The following is a 23844-nucleotide window of genomic DNA, read 5'->3' on the forward strand; positions in this document are numbered from 1 at the left end:
AGTTTACATATGATTCCTTATCAAAGCATGGGGAAGACTGGTTATAAATGAGATACTTGGGGTATTGCAGGGTTAAAGCTCTCTCAAATTCCCACATGGTTGCCACTACTCTTCCCAAGCAGTATCTGTAAAATCACATGAATAACACACGAGTGATATATCTTTACGGTCATTAAAATAAAGATGTTTAGGCATCACCTACAATCTTGAATTGCACCAGGAATTATGCATAGCATGCTTCAGAAGCTACTGTTGTAGAAGATTTAAGATATGTACAGAAATAGCTGACTTGAGAGAGAATGTGCTAACAGTCATTAATTGCTGTGAGCCAGATATAAACAAATCACAGAGATTCAATGAGGGAGAAATGACTACCAGGAGCAAAACATGTACTTATATCACACACATGCTTACACTGAACAAATATGACAAAGAGCTTTGGCAAACTCTGCTTTCCATAAACTCTGCTGAAAGCCATTATCAATACTTTTACCTCCTTCATCTTATCCTGTCAAACATCTGGTTCTTTAAAAAGAAATCGCATACTAACTCTCCAACTAGATGTTAAAAATCATGACTTTCCTTTCAGGGGAGGAAGGATGGAGAAAAAAACATGCCTTCTGTGATTTTCACCAAAAAATTCCAATTTTAATTAAAACCATATATTTAGCATGGGTAAAGGTAACAAATGGGGATTTCTTGGACTAAACCATGCTCCTCCGTGAATTCAGATTAGCAATGCTGTGTTACTGGCTGACTTTTGAACATTCTGTTCTATTTGAAACAGCTGGGACAGCAAGGAAGACTATGTCCTGCAGAAACCCATTTAGGCCTGATGAAAGAGAGGCCATGAAATGCTTCTGTTGTCTACCAAGACAGAGAAAATGTGTTCGATTCAGCTTTGAATTCTAAATATAAATTTTCAGATCAGGCTTTGTCCAGTCAGCTTGGGCAACTTAATACAATATTACATTATGCTCTCACAACTGTGGACGTTGGTCCTGTTCAAAATCTTGACAGGTTTCTAGAAATCTGATCATTTTTGTCTTGGTGATTGCCATGGGAATAAACAACAGAAGATCAGCGCTAGCCTTGGACTGACTGAAAAAGAACCTGACTTGCTGACTTCCTGCTAACCCTTGTCTCCACCAGCAGTGTGGTTATGTTGGATGTTTCCCTGCCTTCTTACAACAGTAAAAACAGGAGAGAAGCCAGTTGCCAACGTGGTTCTGCTATGCCAACAGTTATTTGTCTGTCAACAGTAATACAGTCAGAGCTCTATAACTGAAATGCTAATAGAGATCCTCTTCCAAGCTGAGATGTGGATAAAACACTTCCCTGTACCTTGTCATAACAAGCCTCTTTTCAAAAGATTCTTGAGCAATGTTCTTTCCATTGAACCCCTAATGTGGTTTATTGGGAGCCCCTTTATAGCATTTATCCCTTTCTCCTTTGCATTACAGTTGTTTGTGTGAAGGGTTTAAATTCCTAAGAGTGGGTAATGGTTTTTCTTATTATGCCATTATCTGAGCCCCTAGCACAGTATGCCTTGTTTACGGTAGAAACCCAATGAATGTTTGTTGAATGTTGTGTTTAGAAAACCAACAACAACAAACATGAATATCTTCCAGTTACAAGAGAAGTTCCAAAATGTCAGGGATCTCCGTTTTGTTCACTGATTCGAGTCCCATGCACCTAGAAAGTTCCTGGCTCATAGCTGGCACTTAATAAATATTTGTTGAATGAATGGATAAGCATTACGACTTTCCAAAGAGCCTGGACAGTATATATTTGACTGGTAAATAAAGAAAAGGAAATATGTCATACAACGTGTAAAGGAAGAAAAAGTAGATGTCTAATTTCTCTTTTCTCTAGATCAGGGGTGGGAAAACTTTTTCTAGAAGGCCACAGAGTAAATATTTTAAAGTTCCATGGGCCAAATAGTTTCTATTGCAACTACTCAACTCTACCATTGAGTGCAGGTGCAGCCACAGATAATAGGTGAATAAACGAGTGTGGCTGTACTCCAATAAAGCTTTATTTACAAAAATAGATGGCAGACGAGATTTGGTCTACGAGCAGTTTGCCGACTTCTTCTCTAACAACTGTGCAAGAATTATCTGCTAGAATTAAGATGACTAGGTAACCATTCCTTCCTTGAAGACCATGCTTTCTGCATCTTTATACGTCCCCCAGCAGGTAGTACAGTGGTTTACAGTATGGTAGCCGTACAGTATGTTTGTTGAATTAAACTGAATCTTAACACTAACTGATTTCCTGGAACTGCATTTTTCAGTAGAACCAATGAACTCAAATCCCTGTAATATGACTTTTCTTTGAACTCTCTCCTAGCAAAATGTGGAGGAAGTTAATAGCTGCTGAAATAATGTTTTCTGAAACTGAAGTCATAATGGGGTTCCTTCTCTCTTGATTTAAAGAGTACCGATTTCTCTTATTCAAAGCATTTTCTTCAGTATGTCAATGATTAAGCAGAGGTAGCTCTTTTGATTATCCATGAAGACAAGAAACAATTAACATAACTTTCTCATTACTCATCTAAGCTAATACTTCTTTTGAAGCTGTCTCCCCTCTCAGTCTTTTTAAATAACTTATTTACATAAAAGGCATATGAGCAAATGACCACTGGTATCTACAATCGGAAAAAATGTGTTCCCACATTTTCCTCTCCAATGACTACCAAAATGTGATATTCCCATGAGTTTTGTGTTAAATTACTACATTATTTCAGGCCAGGAATCTGCTATGTATGGTAATAGTCTATATATTCAACACTGAAATGTATCAGTTTTAAAATGTTTAAGTAGTATTAATGTGGAACAATGCCATCAGAAAATGTGCTTTGTGGCCCTATCCTGTACTTGCACTATTTATTTCCAAGATTTTCAAACTTATTTCTCATTTTGCTAAATGTTGGCCTCTCTTATGAACTAGGCTTGCTTTCCTCTTCAGCTGCAAATGTAATTTTAAACAGAACTCCAGTGAGATTACTTGCTGAACATGTTAAACATTCATAGCTTTGCCATATGCTGTTATGGAAATTGTATTGATTTATAGCAATTTGGGTGCCACTAGATAACACTGATTCACCTGATACCAAATATAACTGTATTGGGAAATAATCTTTTAAATGCTTCATCTGCATCTAGACCTCTGTTGAACTAAGAGGCCTGTACAGTGTTTATGTATTTCTGCAAAAAACTGACTTTTATATATTAAAATACAGTTCTACATCTGGCAACTTGTAGAAAAAATTACTTATATGAGGACTAAATTTATACTGTAACAGCACAGTGGTCAAGGACACAAATTACCCGAACCAGGCAGATTTAGGTTTTAATCCTGATTCAACCATTTAATTACTTTATAACCTTGCTTTCTTCAATGGTAAAAGAGGGAAAATAATGGTGCCAACCTGCCAGGATTGCTGTGATGATTAACTATGATAATGTACATAAGGCATGCAACACCTAGAAAAAGAGCAACTTTATGTGGTCTGTTCTAATACATGCTCCATAGTTACTAATTATTATAAGCTTTTGTAGCCTAAACCTTGGATTTCTGTTTAAGATAAGCAGAACTCCTTTAAATGGTGGAGAAATGCTTGAGTATATGGGTCCTGATGAGAATGTTGGGAGCTGATTTAGGAATTTAAAAATTGCCATGTGAGACAAGGTCGCTACTATAGTCAATATACCAATTTATAAAAAACAAAAGTAAAAAGTAACAAAGTCACAGGATGTCCTGTTCAAGTAAGGGTATCAATAACTTGGCATAATTTTGTTAATTTCTGTTTGGGATGGAGTTAGTATAATGTTCATTTTAAGTATGCTAAGGAGGACTTATGGAAATGAGCACCATCTTTATACCCACTGAGCATTCTATCCTATCACATTCAGAGGGGGATAGAAGCTTCTTAGAAATAATTATATTTGGCTGTAATAAGTGAATATATACAGTGTCATGAATATTCATATATATTAAAGTTTGTAAGAATAGAAAAAAGCCAGAGAACCTTTAACTTTTCTTCTTTTTTTTAAATGGACTTGGAGTGCACATTTGAATATAGATGGATTCCCTCTAGGTCACTGTCCTCAGTGGGGGGCAATTTTGCTCTCCAGAGGACATTTGGCAATGTCAAGAGATACTTTTGGATGTCACAACTTGAGATGGGGGATGCTACTGGCATCTAGTGAGTAGATTTCAGGGATACAACTAAACATCCTACAATACCTAAGACAACCTCTATTATCTGGTCCAAAAAATCATCTCTGGGATTTAGTCCCAAGGAACCTTAAACTTATTGAATTCCCAGCTCTAGGCTAAGAGCTGTTCTGGCCAAATGGGTTTAAAATCACCCATACCCTAGATGGATATCAGGTAGGCTCTAGGGAATGGCATGACTTTTGTCAATATGGTCAGATCTTCCCAGTACCTGTGTTGGTTCCATGGTCGTGAACCATAAGCTGAAGTATGAGCATGGAGTTCACATTCGCAGGAAAAGAATGACTAGACATGCCAAGGCTATAGTTTACAAAGTACATTACTCAGCCTACTGCGTACTTCATTGCTGACAGAGCTGGACTTACACGTAGAGGAAGGAAACCATCACACGAAGACTTTGACCAACCAAGGGGCCAGGGCTTAACCGGCTCAGGATTTCTTAAGCAGCATCAGTTCCCATAGACCAACAACACATTGAGCAATGATGGCACAGACTTAAGGTTTAGTTCTTAGGCAAAAAGTTATAAGCACAATCTTTGGATTTTTGATCTCTGTTTCCACAGAACTGAAAAGCTATTTCATATACCAAGAAAAAGCTTTTGTTTCACCAGTGCCCTCACATGAACACGGCAGGGGCTGCTTAAGAGGCTGTAGCCTTAAACGTGGATAATGCTTACTGACGAAAGATGGATATAAAGAACATTACTTTGAAACTTTTGTTCCTGTACTTGTTGTCATCTTGGTGATGCTGAAGAGAATCTCTGTGAATTCTGTATTTAGAATATCTCCCATCAATTCTCTCGGATGAACTGCAGGTATCCTGGAAAAACAACACAGGGTCTGATTTGGTGAGTGAAAGAAAAGTCAGTGCTTGAAATTAGAATAAGAAAGTGTTGCTATGTAGACATATAGGGGAATCATGGGCCACCATGGAAAAAGAATAAATTGGTCACCGTGGATGCTACCATAAAAATAAAATGGGTCCCACATTGGTCATTTGGTTTTTTTTTTTTTTTTAACAACTAGTTCCTCTGCCTATCTGAAATGATTAAAATCCTTTACAACAAGATCCAAGTAACAATGAGTTGTCCAAAGATCATCATTAATGACATGTGCCCATTTTAGATGTTGTGTACCGACTCCTGAAGTAGTACTTGATATCAAAATATTTTGTTAAAAAAATGCTACCTTTAAAACCCTTTTACTTCACTTATCTTTAAACAACATTCGACCTGTCAACTACTACATCATGTAGATTCTTAAACTTAAGGATATCTCCTTTGCCCTCATAAGAATAAAAAGATTCAGGTCATAAAGAAATTGAGGCAGCAAAAATTTCCAGGGCCTGCCTTTCTTTCTTTTTTCCCTTCATTTCTTGGGAAAAGGAGGAACATAGCAAACAGTTAGTTACCATAGCCAATTATTTAGACATTTCTATTTTGATTTAGGGAGAAATTAGAAGAAAATGAAGGCAACTGATTTTGGTATGTACAAAAAATCATCTATGGGATTTAGTACCCCAAATAGTCCCAAGGAACCTTAAACTTACTGAATGCTCAAGCTGGAAGGGGTATTAGAATTCCAAAGTTCTTATTTTTATTAGAAAAACAAACAACATCCTAAAAACTAGAGCCCAGGGAAGTTAAGAATGGCTTGCCCAGGGCTAGACAATTTGTGGCTGACTGAGTTTGGAACCCAATCCCTTTCCACCTTATCAAACATGTAATGTTTAAAATATGGGATGGTAGAGCTGAACAACTACTTTTAAAATGAGGTGTGAGAGAGAGAATATGACTACATTTAAATAAGAAGAAAGTCAAGCCTATCTAAATAGAATGAGGTCTGTACTCACACTTGGAGTCACAGGCTATAGAACTACCAAGAAATATGTATGTGAACTAAATTTTCTCATATATGCTAGTGATGTTGGTGCGAGTAGGAACCACAGAGATAATATCGCTCAATTCCCTCATTGTATGGTTGAGGATATAGCCTCTGAGACACTAAGCTATTTTGTCTGGTGCATGAGCTTAGACCAGAACTTAAGCCTTTGCATTCCTGTTCATAGCATACTAAATTTTAGAAAGTTTTAAGGGTTTGAAAAAATATAACCTGTATCTAATAATCTAAAGGCTTTGTGTATTTTCATTTAAGATTATGTCTATGTCTAGTCAATTTTATTAAATTGATTTAAATGAGCTCTTTTTAATCCTGTAGATGGCTTTAGAGTACACATTGATGGGTTTCAAGCTAAAGGCAGCAGGGCAAAGCAGATGGGCTTTGCTCTTGTACATAGAATTAGATCCCACTTCCAACTAATTTAACATAGTCCAAACTTTGGTGTTCTCATCTGTAAAATGGGGGAAAATACTGTCCATCTATAGGGTGTCTCTGAAGATTAGAAAAAAATGCAACATACAGTACTGCTTGCCAGTACAGTGTGTGCATAATGAAATCCTTTCCTTTTCCAAGCAAAAGGTTTCAATTTTAATGTATTGGAAAGTATAATTCTGAACTTTGAAAAATATTCTCTCTCAAAATTTCACTATTTAGGCATCTTCATGTGTGAGTTTGTGTGTATATAAGTGTGTACATTGTAGATAATCACTAGCCCATAGGATAAAAAGTAATAATAATAAGCCTTTTGGTAATAGTAGAGAACATAACTGTTAAATTGTACATATGAACAAAAAGTGATTTGTCACTAGAGTTAAACTTTATATTTCTATATTGGTATAAAACAGGCATCTGTTTCACAGTGACAAGTGCTACCTGTTTCCAATACCCTCTCTTGTCTGTCTTTCCATTTACTTAGATGACTTCTGTTATAGAGAAAAAATTGGGAAGAATATGGGCATAACACATCTCCCACCATCACATTGAGTTATATAATGGCAAACAGAAATTACATCATCTTGGAACTGGTTTCATCATTCTTTGATAGAGATTTAAACTGCAAATATATAATCAAATCATAAGAAAGAACCAACACTTTAGTAAAATATACTTGAAACACTTGGTTTTGTTCTGTTTCTGATTTTCTAGATGTGTCAGCTCAACCCTGAGTCTCACTCAAAAACGTTTAGTTACTGAACTACCAAAACATTCTTCATGCAAGGTAATTTCAAGACAGTGTAGACCTTGAGAACTATATCACATCAACGCTTCCAATGAATCAATATGATTATGATCTGGCTATATTCCTACCCACTGTATCCTCAAATAATATGTTAGATTTAAACAGAACCTAAATATAACATAAGTTATATCTTAAGGCCAATGTGAAGTAAGAGATTACATGGTTTCCAAAGGGAAACCCTCATCAATGTTAACTTTTCAGCCATGCAGGGTCAATAAATTATAAATCATTAAAATTTTACATTACATATGTATCCCTAAGGTGATATGTGAAGATGTTCTTTGGACCAGACTTTGTCTGGCAGGACTGGGCAGCGGGTTATTTGCTTGGCAGCTCTCCTTTATGAGGAACTTTAAACATTACAGAAGGTAAATTCACACATGTGTCTATTTGGCTTGATAAGGAAATACTTTGCAGTTAGAGTTCTAGCAATAGATGGCATGGAATATGAAATCTAAAACTCCATGTGGATTTGAATTCATGTGTCATAGTATAGGAATAACCTGTGAACTACCATATCTTTAAAACAGTACTCAACGGTTTGTAAAGAAATAAACAATTCATAGATTACAATTGCTAATCAAAAAAGTTGTCTATTATCAATACAATGTGTAACTCCCTTTAATTTTTAGGTTGTTGTAAATTATTGCTAAAGCTTTAGGGAGCCAAGTGAGCCTCTAGTCGTAAGGGTAAAAGTCTCCACCTTCCTATATTGTGCTAATACATAAGTTTCATTATTTTCAATCCTGACTTCACAAATAATGTCAATGAACTTTGATAAGATGGAGCGTTAAAAGTCACCAATGTTTTGGTACTTTTTCCCTCTCTATGCTTTTCCTTGCACATCAGGAAGATGTCAAGTATTCTCACTCAGATAAAAATACAGAAAGAGACAAGCCAACTCTTTCTCACTCTGAAGTCTTTGAAATCCTCTAGTAGGCTCAGTTTCTCAGGCACAGACTCCAGATGGTCCAAGGCCACTCGGGTACTCTGAAACAGAAAACATAAGGAAACCAAACATTATAAAAAATTGATTAGTACTCTCAGAATTCAAATGCCAAAAATCAGTTTAGTATAAGCAGTTCAAGCTGTAGCTTTATAGTGAAATAAGAACAGATATAATAGTATTTCTAAGATAAATTTATCTTTTTAAATCAGAAGAATTATTTCCGCTCAAAAAGTATATGAGATGCATTTGCAAGATTGACTCAGATATAAAAACTCTTCCTGGATAATTGCTTTCAACTGATATGCTCTGAAACTTTCTATAGAGCATTTCATATTAGTATTAATTTACAAAACTGCTTCAGTGAACATCAGAAATAAACCACAAGGTAATACTGAGAAATAGATGAATTTGCAGTTACTTATGTATGGAGTCTATTAGAAATTCTCAAATGTTGCCATTATAAAGAAGAACAGAGTTCTCAGCAATTATTTTAGTTAAAAAAGGAAAAGGGAGCAGTTCTTAAAGGACTTGGGAGAAATTTATGAAGTTAAACATTTGCAACAGGGACACACGATCCTGTTGATTATAGATCAATAACTTATCATGCAGTCTTTGATAGCTGTCACTATTAAATCCACCCATATAAACTTTAGGAGGAAATGATGAGAAAATTTCAAAGCCGATGTGAAATAAGAGGTTAAATGGTAGAATAACCTTGAGACAAAGACCCTATAGTGTGTATCATATGCATCTCTGTATTCTTAGTCCTGTTACAGTGCCAGACATATTAGGCAGGCAATAGATGTTAGCTTTTAAATTTAAGATGAATTTTAATTGTTCAATGAAAGAAATGACAAACCCTATAGCTGGTGCATGGGAAGATCATGTGCTCCCCTACATCTTCCATGTGAAAGGTTCTGAACAATGGACTCTTGAGGGTGTCATTCTGGACTGAGACAAGAGTCCTACATGCCCTCTCTTCCATGCCAGCCCCCTCCATGAGAACCCAGAAGGCCACAAGCTGCAGATGGCATAACTATAAGAGAAGAAGAGAGCCACCCACCATGTTGGACTTCATGTGAGTGAGACATCAACCTCTATTGTGCTAAGCCACAAGATTTCAGGGTTTATTAGTTACCAATGCATAATATAGCATTATTTACTACAAATACCTACACTGAGAATTAAATAATTAAAATGTAAGCTAATCAAGTAGTCAACTGGCTTTTTTTTTTTTGCAAGGGAGGAGGCTTTCAATTATGAGTATGTAAAAATGTTTTCTCGGAAGGAGTTCAGTTTTCTTTCACTTAACCTTCCTATTCGAACTCTCCTATCTCCCCCCAGAGAGATGCTGGTCTACGCCTAGCATCTGCAATCCAGAGCCTCACTGAAGCAATCTGTCTAGAGCATATACTTTATGTCTCCTGCAGGGATGGAGAAAGGGGGTTGTGAGTCTAATTCTTCCTTACAGACACTTTCTATGTATCCATTTCTACCACCTCCTTCTCCAGTAATTGTGCCAGTTACTCCAATTCAAAAGCCTTTCCAGAATTCTGCAAGGTGAATGACATTCGCTTTCCATTGCTACCCCCTTGACAGGTAGCTGAGTTTCACCTTTTCTGTTCCAAGTCATTTTACCACTTTTCAATGTTCTGTGACTTGGCGTTAACAGTTGTCTTCCAGATTTGATATGTGCAAATGAATGTTTCTATCTCTTATCCTTAGTTTTGTAATGTGATTTTTGAGAACGGCAGAAACACCTTTACTTTGCCATTTTGAAGTAGAAAGTCATGTGTATTATTTCTTCAAGTTCATAAAGTCCTCTTTTTTAGGGTCCATTTAAAGGATTTAGTATTTTGTTCCTTCTGCTTAGCATTTATATTATTGTTAGTCTTTTGTCTGCATGTACTCACTTAAACTGCCACACATTTTAAATGACTTCATTTAATTTTTTCATGTATAGGAAAGATTCATCAAAATGACATGTTTCTTAATTTAGGCCACAACTTGAAGGCTTAGGAGAGCAGGTAATTTTAGCTACCAGGTATGCTATGTTTATTTAAATAATAAAATTACAGATTTTCTCAAGAATTATATTGGCCTGTAAGCAATAAAATACAAAGCAATGCTGTGATGATTTTAAAGCAAAATTTTATGTGTTGAATAAAATCATCTTCATAAACACGCTCTAATAATAAAGTATTATTGGTACTTCCTTTTTTTCATCCCATAATTTTTCTCATTCAAAAGTGATCCTCTGAACCTAGATTAAGTATGTTAAACTCATTTTGTTCTCAAAATAAGCAAATGTTCTCTTTTCCTACTGAAAAATCCAGCACATTACGCAAATATTTTTGCTTAAAATTTTCAATGAACCCAGTGACTATACAGAACCATTTTTTCTTGTACATGCTCACATGCTAGTTTTTTGACTATTTTATTATGTTTTGGGGTATATATTCAAACAGCTACATTTTTGAGAGTCAATCTTAAAAAACTCCTTGGCTCCTTCTTTCTTAAGTGCAGTTATTTTTACATTCCTCACTCCCACGATTTCTTGCCTCTATGTCTCCATAAACTCATCTTTATACTTTCTCACTATTTATTTCACTTGTGGCTTATTTTACATTCTATTTATGTGTTGTTTCTAAATATTTTCCTCAATATTAGAAATACTTTTCTGGTACACAAGACTTTTTCTTATATTCTAGTCAATCAGTTACCAACAAATGTGTAGCTTAGATATCGTAGAAAGATCTACAAGACATAGACAGCATACTTCCTGTTCTTCAGGACCATTTAACTTACTAAGCGGAGAACTATGCATATACCAAAGACATAAGAATTATACAAAGAAAAAGGTAACTGCACTTATTTTAAGGAAATTGCATGTACAAATGCTGAGATGTCTAGGGAATCTGCAACAATAAAATGTGCAGTAACGAAGACATTGAGTCTAGGCCTACAGGCATCTCAGGTCTCATAATGTGATTTCATCAAGTGATATTTTGAGGAGTATATTTACTTTCTGGCTCTTCTCCTTCCCCCACCCCTCACTGTATGTGTGTAAATGTGCTTAAACCACCACTTTGGCATATAGACTCAAGAATATGCACAGCATTGCAACTTTGTTTTTTTTTAATGTGAGATTGGCTGGGGCTCTGCAATTAGAATCTTGTCACATTACATGTCATTTCAAAATCACTTTTTCCCCAAAGCTCACAGTGTTAGAGAGATAAGATTCATTAGCAGATGAAGAGTCTAAATTAAGGAACTTGAATTTCAGAGATGCTAAGAAGACCTGTATCATGTTAGTTCCTAGGGTAAAATACCTTGTGTAGAGTCAGAGAAAATTTTTATTTTTTAAGTTGGTTGTTATTTTTTTTTTTTCTACTTTACATTATCTAATGCTTTAAAGGGCATGGACAAGTCTCCACTGTTAGAATTATGAGAGCAATGTTCATTCTAATAATGGTATCAGCAAATGACAGGTGCTTAACTGGTCTTTAATTGTCTTAATTCAGTTTTCTAAAATAAGTAAGTCAGACGCCCACAAAAAAATTAAAAAATATTTCTCTCTTGAAAATGTTACAAGATACTAAATTTCATATCAAATTTCAAAACAAAGAAAAATTCACAAGTAAGACTCCATTTCATCAAGGGCCAACACATTGAGTGTATTTGGCTTATCTCAGAGGCTTGAAGAGCTGGACTTGCACTGGCCTAGAAGCAGTGGCAAAGCAGATGATCAGTTCATCCCAATCCTGTTTAGTAGCATAACGAAAGAATGAACCATAAAAATGTAATTCTATTTTGAATGCACTTCTTCATCCCTGGACCACCTTAGGAGGAAGTTGTGCACTGTCATTATCACCATTATACAGATGAGGCACTGAGGACAACAGAGTGGCAAAACGGGTACAAATCCAAGCAGTCTGAATGCAGAAATGGCAGTGTTCTTATGGCAAAAATATTTGCATGGCAAATCACCAGCTAAAAAGGAGCAGATAGCTGTCAGAAGCTGTAATAGTGAGCGCTTTATGTAAATGCCTAACCCCTCTCTAGCTATCTACTCTTACTAGCTAGATTTTGAAGATATGTCCTTGATGGGCTTATTTCTGAACGAGAAAATTTTAAGATGAAACCATGAAGAATTTCATCTCATCGCTGCTAAAGAGTTGGTGCTCAGGACCACGCATCCAAGCATACACATATACACACACAAAAGGGATCTGCATAGTCTTTCTGTTGATTAGAGGATGTTAACTGTGAGAAGAGGTTTATGACACTAATACCTTCTTTTCTTTTCTCGTAACATTTAGCACGAGTGTAGCATACTACATGGCATATAAGAGGTTCAGATAATGTTGGCTGAATGAAGACAAAGGCAGAGTTACCATGTTCTAATAAACCTATGAATTTTGACCTCTGTATTAAAAACCCAGAAGCACAAGTTTGCTGTTTCATTTATTTTCTCTACACTAAGGGCAAGATCAAGTTTTCCAAAATTCACAAAACCTGTCCTGTGGCTTTTGCACCTACAGATGTGTTCATGTATCTGCTGACAAGGGCAAGAATTAAGCTGCCAGTTTTACTATTCCAAAGTCTTCAACATACACCAAACTCCTATAGAGTTGAGCTGTTCATACTGGTCCACAGTACATTTTTCCTTAGTAGTTCCTTTGTTTCTGACTACAGGGAAATTGAATAATATAGTATGACAACATAAGTAGCAGCAATTAGGAATTAAATGGAGGACTGCAATTCTTAGATTCCTGTCTCTCATGGAGAAAATTTAAGAAACAGACTTAACCATAAACATATTTTAGTATACATATTTTTCTTTGTAAAAATGCACGCTTATTAACATATAACAACTACCATTTTCTTATGGTATTATTGAAATCATATGTGTTTTACGATGATGAATAAATTAAAGGAAATGCTGTCTATATTTTTATTTTAAAAATAAATGTGTGTATTTTTGGCACTACACACATGTTAAATAAACAAGGCTATGAAGCCGTTTATTTGGGTTCAAAAATGCAATTCTATTTCATTTGGAAAGGGATCCACTGCAGAACTTTCCTGACAAATGGCTAAAAGGTGGTAAAAGGACCTGAGTAAACATGTTTCAAGGACAGGAAGGGTGAGATCATAAAAAGGATAGACTGTATGCCTTTTCACTGCTGGTAACTCGATCCAGCACAGCTGTATTGGCTTCATAAGGCCCTGTTTTCCAAATTGTATAAGACACTTGCTGGAACGAAACTGAACAGTAGCAGAGAACAGGCCAGCAAGGTCACATTGTTGATGTACATCCTTCAAGAGTCCCAGTCGTGTGGTGCTCAAAGTTACGTGGCTTTCTTGGAATATCAGAAGAGTCCTCTATTTCTAGACTGTGTATTTTAAGAGAGGTCTAAAAATCAGATACTCACTTAGAAGTGTTTATGTGTGTCTTGGGGCACATAAGGCTTGTTTTACATATATATGTGTGTGTGTGTGTATATATATACACATATATATATATAACATATAAGGGTATATAAGGTTTGTTAAGTAAAAATGCTATTAATAGTTAACATGGCAATATGACATCAGTGTTCACATTTGGGCTAAAATCTAGAAGATTTTTTGTCAACAACAAATTCTGTTTGTCTTCATATGACACCATTCTAGTCAAAAGTGGTAGAAGATCTCCTTTAAAAAGTGTAATGTTAAAAAAGTTGAGAATTAGATAGTATATCTTCATTGAAAAACCTGGATACAGAAGGATTTCTAGGTATTTTCCAACTCTAATTTGCAATATTTTTTAAGAGAACTATATGAAACAGAGTATCTGCCATTCCAGATTGTTGCTTTCTTACTTCTAGACATAACCAAATTATAAGTTTTAGTTAACGTGTTATCCTACTATTAGCTTAAAAAGATGTGATGCATTCTCCAAGTGTGTGTGTGTGTGTGCGCGTGTGTTTTCCTTTCAACAAGAAAACACCAAGAATGAGTTGAAGGATCATATCTCTTTCCCAGTGATTCTTGAGATTGCACCCTTTAATATTGCTCTTGCCACTCCCTGACATAAAGAAAAAATAACATATTAAGACAAATGAGGACTAGTTTAGTGTTCTCTGTGTACTGAACAATAAATTAGGTACTTAAAACTGTTTTACAAGAAGAAGTGCCTTGAAATCTACAATCTATTTAATTGAAATCACTTTATTTCTTAAAATTGAACATAAAATATACTCACAAGGGAAAGAAATTTAAGATCATTTGCAGGGAAAAAAAACGTGATTACATGTTAAAAATGGGTAAACAGTATAAGCAAAGGCTTCTTGGAAGAGACTGAGTTTATCAATTTCCGCTAAGGTGGCATGTAAAGAAATTATGTTTGGAGGTGCACAGGTCCCAGACATGTGTTTCTAGCTGGCTGATGAACAGTGGGAAGTGGAAGGTTATGCTGAACTGGAAACCAGCAACTCTCAGTTGTGGATATTCAGAGTTCCAGTAATGTTACTTACTTGAATCTTGCAGTTTTGGGAATATCACTTTGCTCTGCCCTTCTAGGCTTCAATATTTTATTTGCAAAATGGGGATAAATAATGATGGTCTTTATTATCCTACACCCACAGGGTAGCTGTGATTATCAAAGTAAGAGAGTGAATGTGAAAGGTCACTGAAAATTGTCAAATATTTTCCAAATAGCAGGCATCGAAAAAATGCTGAATCTGTGAAGTACTGTGAACTCCAGTAACTCCCAAATAGAGAAGAGGTCAGTGACAATCTAAAACCATAGCTAATAAAAACCAGTAAACAGAGTACAAAGCAGAAATAAGGCAAACTTAATTAAAATTACATCCAATATTTAGAAATGTATTTACTATTCCACAGACATCTAAAACATGAAAGTAACAGAAGCGTAATGGCACATAAATTACTTTTGTACATACTGTGCCCTCCATGGCCAATGTTCTCTCCAGTCCTTACCTGGTTAACACTTTCCCCCCAACATTATGTGCATTTTCAACCATACAGGAAATCTGAATGAGATTTATAGAGATCTCCCATATCCCCAACACCTAGATTCTACTATTAACATTATATTTGCTTTATCACATATCAATCCATTTCTCCATCCCTCTGTTTGTCCTTTAATCCAGCTTATTTTTAGGAAGCATTTCAAAGTAGATTGCACATATTAGGGTACTTCCCCCTAACTACTCCAGCATGGAAATCACCAACTCTAGTTCATTTTTTATTTTTTAAATGCTAAATTTACATATAATGAAATGTACACACCTTAAGTTAACTGGTTAAGTTTCATTATCTTTCATATTTCAGCCCAGGTTTCCCTGCCTTTTCTGATCCTGTCACACAAGCTCTCCGTTGCATCACAGACCTCACTTGGTAACACTCAACAGAGCACTAATATTCTTTCGTGGGATTGTTGGATTACCATTTGTGTCACCAGTAGTCAATAAACATCATGAGGGCAGGGAATGTGTCCCCAGCACTCCACCCCGTGCCTGCTACAGAAGAAGCATTCAATAAATGCTGCTTAAACAAACAAATAACTACTAACTGATGAAGGAAAGGTTTTCACATTTGTTCAATCTGTAAATATTAGTGAATGCCTCAGACACTGTTCTGTAGAGCTTACAGTTTAATGGGGGAGAAACCAACAAATTCATAAAATGTCAGGTTGTCATAAATGCTCTGAAGAAGAATAAAGTAGGGTAGAGTGGTAGGGAGTGACAAGGCTGCTATTTCAGACACAGTGATTTGGGATAGCCTTTCTGATGAGATGGTTTTGGAGCAGAATGAAATGAGGGGCTGAGTCATGAGAACCCCTGGGTGAAAGCAGTGGGGACAGAACAGGGGGCCTGTCTGGCGCATTGCAGGAATGAATGGCCAAGAGCCTGGTGTGGCCAGGTAAGGAGCTCATGATAAGGTGAGGCCAAAGATGCCTAAGACAAGATCTTAGAGAGCCTTTTAAGCCACAGTCAAGATTTTGTACTTAATTCTCAACGAGATGGAAGGTCTTTTGAGAGTTTTGGGCAGAGGAGTGACATGTTCTCATTTACTCTCAAAAGGAACATTCTGGATGTTGTTTAGAGAACAGACTGCTAGCCCCTTAGCCCTAACCAGGAGAAGAACGTGTGGACTTTGGAAGCACTGTGTGAAAGTAGGTTGGGCATCTCACTCCCAGGCTGGGGACTTGCTGGACAGCAGCAGAAACTCTGAGACCCATCTCAGGGAGTTATTTGCATGGGGCTCCATAAGGAATTTATTGGGGTAACAGACTGAATCCCCAGAAGGCCCAGAGTGCCGAACCAAATATTCCTGATTTACCCAAAATACTTTCACACTTTAAGAACATGCATTTTTGCTGTAAATTTCTGAAAATGTCCTACATGTCCATAAAATGTTTTCTGTATTCATATTATTTTCATCTGTGGTAGCCTTCTGTTCAAAGATAGGCAACCAGATGAAGTAAAAAAGATCACTGATATGAAATCAGGAGATGAAGGGTTATATCTCAGCTTTGACATACCAGTTGTATAAATCTGGGCAAATTATTTAACCCACGGGCCTCAGTTTCTAAATCTGGAAAATAGGACCTGAACATCTCTAATAACCTTTTTGGATCTAGCCTTAGACCACTGTAGTTTTAACTGCTTCTCATGGTAGGTTGGGATCTAGTTTTTAAGCTTAAAAGGTTGGAAAGAGTGTGGAAAAAAGGTTTCATAAAGAGAAAGCAAAATAGGGAGAAAGCCACACATGGGATTCTCAGGCTTAATATTTACCCAAGAACACCTGTGGGGTGGGAAAACCTTCACTCTTCTATGGCAGAAAGTAAAGTTAATGACTGCATATATATATATATATATATATACACATATTTTTTTTTTAAAAAGAGGAAGAAAGACATTTTTGTCACCTTGGGTGTTTGCCCCATCAAATAACCAACTCCAAATATTTGTCATTTTGTGTTTTTAGAAAAGATGCTTCCAAAAGCAGCCAATAAACTTGCTTTTCACTTTTTTCACTTTATAATTGGCCTAACTTATAAAAAAAAAGATCTCACAATTTCCCTCTTATCTGAATACTGCTAATTAGCTTCTGGTTCTATTGCCATAAATATTATTTTATACTTTTGCTTCTCTCCTAAAAGATTCTATGCCATCATGATGTTGCACATTAAGGTTCATCAGTCTGGAATATTCTCTACACACTGCTTAAATTAGCTCACTGATTCTCCTTCTGTAGGACTTGGCTTGGTCACTATCTCCTCTAACACCGCAGCTAAGGGCATGGGCTCCTGAGCCAGTTTGCCTGAGTTTAAATCCTGATTTAGTCACTCACTGACTATGTGTCTTTAAGGAAGTTCCCATCCCTCTGCACTCAGACTCAGTTTCCCTATAAATTGGAATGATAATAATACCTATTGTGCAGAGTTGTTGTAAAGATCAAACACATTAACACATGCAAAGTATTAAGAGCAGGGCCTGGAATGTAGCAAGCACTAATAAACACTAGCTATTATTACACTAATAATATTAGTTATTATTCCATGAACCACTCCCCTAAACTTGGGTCAGGTTGCTATACTCAGTAGTTGCCATGCACGTATATATCTCCCATTATGTGCGTAATTATTTTGTAACTGTGTGTTTACTTGTCTCTTCAGTAGACTGCAAATTCCTTAAAGGGATGATATTTTCCCCCATATTTTCAATGCTGAGTACTTGCTATCTCACATGATAAATTTCACCTTTATGAAAAAAGCCTTCTCATGACAAAGAAAAATATGCATTTAGAACTTAGAAATATTATGGCAAGAGAAATATAGCAAAATGTATTAAAAGTATAATTTAAAAATTGACTGTTTTTGAGGAACAGAGAATATTTCTAAATAGACTCAAAATTAAATAAGTAATAATTAAGAAACAGAAACGGAAAAAGAATGAGAGGACAGTAAAGCTGAGTTAAATAGTGTAGACCAAGTTAAAGGAAATGAGAACAAAGACTTCTGTGGAGCTAAAGTAGTGGTGTAGGGGCTGGGCACAGTGGCTCATGCCTGTAATCCTAGCACTTGGGAGGCCGAGGCAGGAGGATTGCTCGAGGTCAGGAGTTCGAGACCAGCCTGAGCAAGAGCGAGACTCCGTCTCTACTAAAAATAGAAAGAAATTATCTGGACAACTAAAAATATATATAGAAAAAATTAGCCAGGCATGGTGGCACATGCCTGTAGTCCTAGCTACTTGGGAGGCTGAGGCAGGAGGATTGCTTGAGCCCAGGAGTTTGAGGTTGCTGTGAGCTAGGCTGACGCCACAGCACTCTAGCCCACAACAGAGTGAGACTCTGTCTCCAAAAAAAAAAAAAGAAGAAGAAGTGACACAGGAAGTGAGTGATTTGAAGAGCAACCTGCTTCCTGAGGATGAGTCCCTGGGCTTATCCCTGCTGTGCAATGGGGACAGGGAACACAGAGCATATACTGAGAAATGCTAATGATGTCCCTGAAACCTGCAAAGCCCTTGTCCCAAGTCCTCAAGACACCCTAACGTAGGCAATCACATTTGTCTCTTTCCTATATAACACAGAACAGAGGGCCCCGATAAAGAACACTGAATAGGAATGATAATTGCTCTGGCTGAGGTAAGGTCCAGGCTAATTTACTTAAAAGCACCTTGGTGAGGTGAACATAATTAATCCTCTCCGTTCTCAAAATAAAGGGTTATTTTCTTTTTAAGAGATGTCCTGTGTTCTCAGAGAGAATGACAAAACAAATTAATCATTTTCCATGCACTTGGATGTTGAAAGAACATGTGAACAGTTAATCCCCCTATATGGATGAGTTTCTGGTGACAGGCAGATCAGATCTAAATAGAAATCAGGCAAGGTATTTTATTTTTATCATCGTGGCATTGAGACTTAATTCAAAAATAACTGAGATCAACTCTGCCTATGTTTTCAAAGTTTTGCTTTCATAATTAATCCTTTTTTGAACACTTAGAAAACACGCTTTTGGATTTTGTACAAAGTGTTCCCCTGACGACTGCTGCCAAAGAAGACAGAAGCAGAAACTATCAGGTATATTTTAAAACCATCAAAAATTCAGCCGAATTATCTCAAGAAATCCCCACTGCCAGACCATACTTAGTTAAAAGTATCAATAATTTAAAGTTATAGCAATCCATTTTGGCAGACACCTCTTTTAAACAGCTAATGTTAAAGGTGAACTGTAAACGTGTTTGAGATGCTCTATTAAACTGTGCCCTGAATGGCTGAACGAAAAGGGAAGAAGGGACGTATGAATTATATGTAAGTGCAAGTATATATTTTTGAATTCTTCCAGGTGCTGAATTTTCAACCATGGGCTAAGAAACGTGGATGATGAAAAGCAGTGGACACAATATAGCTGACAATGTTACCTGGTGAGCAACTTCATCTGACATTTGCCACAATCAATAGTTTTCCCGAAACTTCAATTGCCAGAAAGTCCCCTCCTCCCAAATGAAAGCCATGCATTCATTCAACTGGACAACAATGAAGCTTTGTGGCCTGGTGGTTAGTATGAAAAAAGGGCTGGTCTTGCCAAAATAATTTGAAATTTTGAATTTAGGTCCCTTCCCCACTTTGTTGTAACATATTCAATTAAAATGAATAAGGTCTGCAGCCCTTACTAGACACATTAAAAACTAGAAGTAGCCAAAACCACATGACTTTGGACATTTCAACTAAGCTATGAAAACTCTAGAAAACATGCAATACTTGAAAATTAGAGAGGATTTCACAGAAACTTATTAGCCACACACTGAATAGGACATCCAGTCTCTTCTTTACTCAACAAGAATTACGCGCCTACTATGTGCAAATCAAATCCATAACATCACTCCACCAGACTTGATTCTGCTAAACCTGACCAGATTTAGTTTGAAGATATTCTTTGGGTTTCTGAATAAAAATAAATTGTTAGGGCAATATGGAGAAATATGTACATTATAAGTTTTCATTAACCATTTTTTTTCCCTTTTAAATTAAGAACTCTTAAAATATGGACTGTCTTAGTTTGGCTGCTGTAACAAAAATACAATAGACTGGGTGGCTTGAACAAACATTTATTTCTCACAGTTCTGGGGGCTGGGAAGTCCAAGATCAAGGCTCTAGGAGATCTCGTATCTAGTGAGGGTCTGCTTCCTGGCTTGCAGACAGTGACTTTCTTGCTGGATCCTCACATACACAAAAGGGAGATCATCTCTCTAGCACCTTTCTCTTCTTATATGAACACTAACCCCATCATGTGGGCTCCATCCTCATGACCTCATCTAAACCTAATACCTTCCTAAAGGCTTCACCTCCTAAACCATCCTGTTAGGGGTTAGAGTTTCAAAATATGGATTTTTGGGGGAACACAAACATGAAGTTCATAAGAGGAACTATGTCTTATTATTCTTCAAATCTATGGTGTTAATCTATAACAGCTACCCAATAAATATTTATTGAATTTCATGCTATAATTGCTTCTCAACATTTTTAAAAATAGCTAATGTGAATGATCAGATAATTTATATTTGATTTGGGAAATGGTCTTGTATGCTGCCAAGTGAATATGGATGTGCCAGTAATTCTGAAATTCACTCTAAATTTGCAGTCCTCAACCCCCAGGCAGCGGAGTGGTACTGGTCCATGGCCTGTCAGGAACCAGGCCATACAGCAGGAAGTGAGCAGAGGGTGAGTGGGTGAAGCTTCATCTGTATTTACAGCTGCTCCCCATCGCTTGCATCACTGCCTGAGCTCCACCTCCTGTCAGATCAGCTGGGGCATTAGATTCTGACATGAGAACAAACCCTACTGTAAAATGCACATGCAAGAGATGTAAGTTGTATACTCCTTATGAGAATCTAATGCCTGCTGATTTGAGGTGGAGCTGAGGCAGTGATGCTAGCACTGGGGAATGGCTACAAATACAGATTATCATTAGCAGAGAGGTTTGACTGCACAGAGACCATAATAAATAAATTGCTTGCAGACTCATATCAAAATCCTATCAGTGAGTGGCAAGTTACAATGAAGCTACATCTGGTGGTAGGCTTTATAGTAGCTAGTGAGTTGATGTTCTTCAACTGTACAGGTGCATCTGGTGGCAGGCTTATGTCAGAATCTGACATTTGTTTTAGTCTGTGTGTGGCCCACCCATTATGTCATTTACCACTTCCTTCTGCACCTCTTTCCCGCAATGCACACTTGTCTCAGTCACAGTGTTGGTAAGTCCACAAGCTAACCCTAGCAAAAATGAGTGAAAAACAAACATCACTGGAGAGCTTCTTCAAAAAGGGAGAAAGACCCAATGATGACAACACAGCAGAAGAGTCTAAGACTGCCAATACAATGAAAGCTGCATTTGAAAGAAAATACCAAGAGTCCTAATTAAATTACAGGTTCACTGCAGCAGGTGATTCACATTCTCCAAGCCCGCTTTGTATAACATGTGGTGACTGGCTATCCAACGAAGCCATGAAATGTTCAAAACTGCTTTGCCACATGGAGAACAAGCACCCTGCATTAAAAGACAAGCCTTTGGAGTTTTACAAAAGAAAAAAACGTGAACATGAGGAACAGAAGCAATTATTGTAGGCCACCACTTCATCAAATGTGTCTGCACTGAGAGCACCATTCTTAGTGGCTAACCACATTGCTAACACTAAGAAGGCCTTTACCATTGGTGAAGAGTTGATTCCTGTCTGCTGCTAAAGACATTTGCCGTGAACTTTTAGGAGAGGCTGCAGTTCAAAAGGTAGCACATGTTCCTCTTTTGACTAGCACCATGACTAAGCGAATTGATGAAATAGCAGAGGATACTGAGGCATAATTGTTAGAGAGGATTAATGAGTCACTGTGGTACACAATATAGGTTGTCAAGTCTACTGATGTTGACAACAAGGCGACAATGCTTGTTTTATGCAATATTTTTCAGGATGATGTGCATGAGGATATGTTATGTGTACCTCTGTTGCCAACCAACACCATTGCTGCAGAACTATCCAAGTATTTGAATGATTATGTATCAGGAAAATGAATTGGTCATTTTGTGTCAGTATATGCACGGACGGAGCACTGCCATGACTGGACAGCTTTCTGGTTTCACTACTCGGGTCAAGGAGGTCGCTTCTGAATGTGAGTCTATGCACTGTGTCACCCATAGAAAAATGCTGGCTAGTTGAAAAATCTCACCTGAAGTAAACAATGTTTTGCAGGACGTGATTAAAATGATCAACCGCATTAAAGTGCATGCCTTTAACTCACGCCTGTTCGTGCAGCTCTGTGAGATGGATGCAGAGCACACACATCTCTTATACACAGAAGTGAGATGGCTTTTTAAAGGTAGATCACTGGCCAGAGTTTTTGAGTTATGAGAGCCGCCCCAGAGATTTCTTTTTAAAAAACAGTCACCAATGGCAGCACATTTCAGTGACACCGAATGGGTTGCAAAATTTGCTTACTTGTGTGACATATTCAACCTGCTCAACCAACTCAATCTGTCACTTCAGGGGAGAATGAGAAGTCAGCAGATAAAGTGGCTGCATTCAAAGCCAAATTGGAATTATGGGGCTGATGAGTGAACACTGGGATTTTTGATATGTTTCAAACATTAGCAGGGATTTTGAAAGAGACTGAGCCAGGGCCTTCTTTCTCCCAGCTGGTGCATGATCACCTATCTCAGCTTTCAAAAGACTTTGAGCATTACTTCCCAACCACGTAAGATCCCTGAACTAGGAAGGAATGGATCCATGACCCATTTGTGAATAAGCCAGGTGAACCGACTTTGCGCTAGAAGAGGATCAACTCCTTGAGATTGCAAATGACAGTGGCCTTAAAAGTATGTTTGAGACAACTTCAAATCTCCATACATTTTGGATTAAAGTCAAGGCAGAATATTCTGAGATTGCCACAAAAGCACTGAAAAGCCTGCTTCCATTTCCAGTACCCTATCTTTGTGAAGCAGAGTTTTCTGCAGTGACAGCAACCAAAACAAGATTACAGAGTAGACTGGACATAAGCAACATACTTGGGGTGTCACTGTCTCCCATCACCCCCAGATGGGAGCCGTCTAGTTGAAGTAAAACAAGCTCAGGGCTCCCACTGATTCTGCATTATGGTGAGTTGTATAATTATTTCATTATATATTACAATGTAATAATAATAGAAATAAAGTGCACAATAAATGTAATGTGCTTGAATAATCCCAAAACCATCCTCCACCTCGACCCTCAACCCCACCCCCAGCTCTGTGGAAAAATGTCTTTCATGAAACCGGTCCCTGATGCCAAAAAGGTTGGGGTCCATCTTCTCTAAATGAAATAATGAAGTTGCAACAATAAAATCAAATTAAGGGAGCAAGGTATTCTACTTTTTGGGATATTCTAGGACAGGAGACCCATGGGAAGTATCAGTTAGAGAGGGCAAGTCTGGAATATTTTATGTTGCTTCCCTGCTTGCAGTCCCCCACCCC

At 37.2% G+C, this 23844-nt stretch overlaps 1 protein-coding gene across 1 annotated transcript in view; it reads right to left on the reverse strand.

The window, feature by feature from the left end:
- The window catches only part of CEP128 (centrosomal protein 128), a 340191-nt gene that overhangs the window by 14445 nt on the left and 301902 nt on the right, over positions 1-23844 (reverse strand). The window contains exons 22-23 of the mRNA XM_069465188.1: positions 8294-8371; positions 4949-5062 (exon numbers count right to left, since the gene is read on the reverse strand). Coding sequence (XP_069321289.1) covers positions 4949-5062; positions 8294-8371 — 192 coding nt within the window. The remainder of the gene's footprint in view (positions 1-4948; positions 5063-8293; positions 8372-23844) is intronic.

This window comes from Eulemur rufifrons, chromosome 2 (genome assembly GCF_041146395.1).
Source record: "Eulemur rufifrons isolate Redbay chromosome 2, OSU_ERuf_1, whole genome shotgun sequence".
NCBI classification, from domain to species: domain Eukaryota; kingdom Metazoa; phylum Chordata; class Mammalia; order Primates; family Lemuridae; genus Eulemur; species Eulemur rufifrons.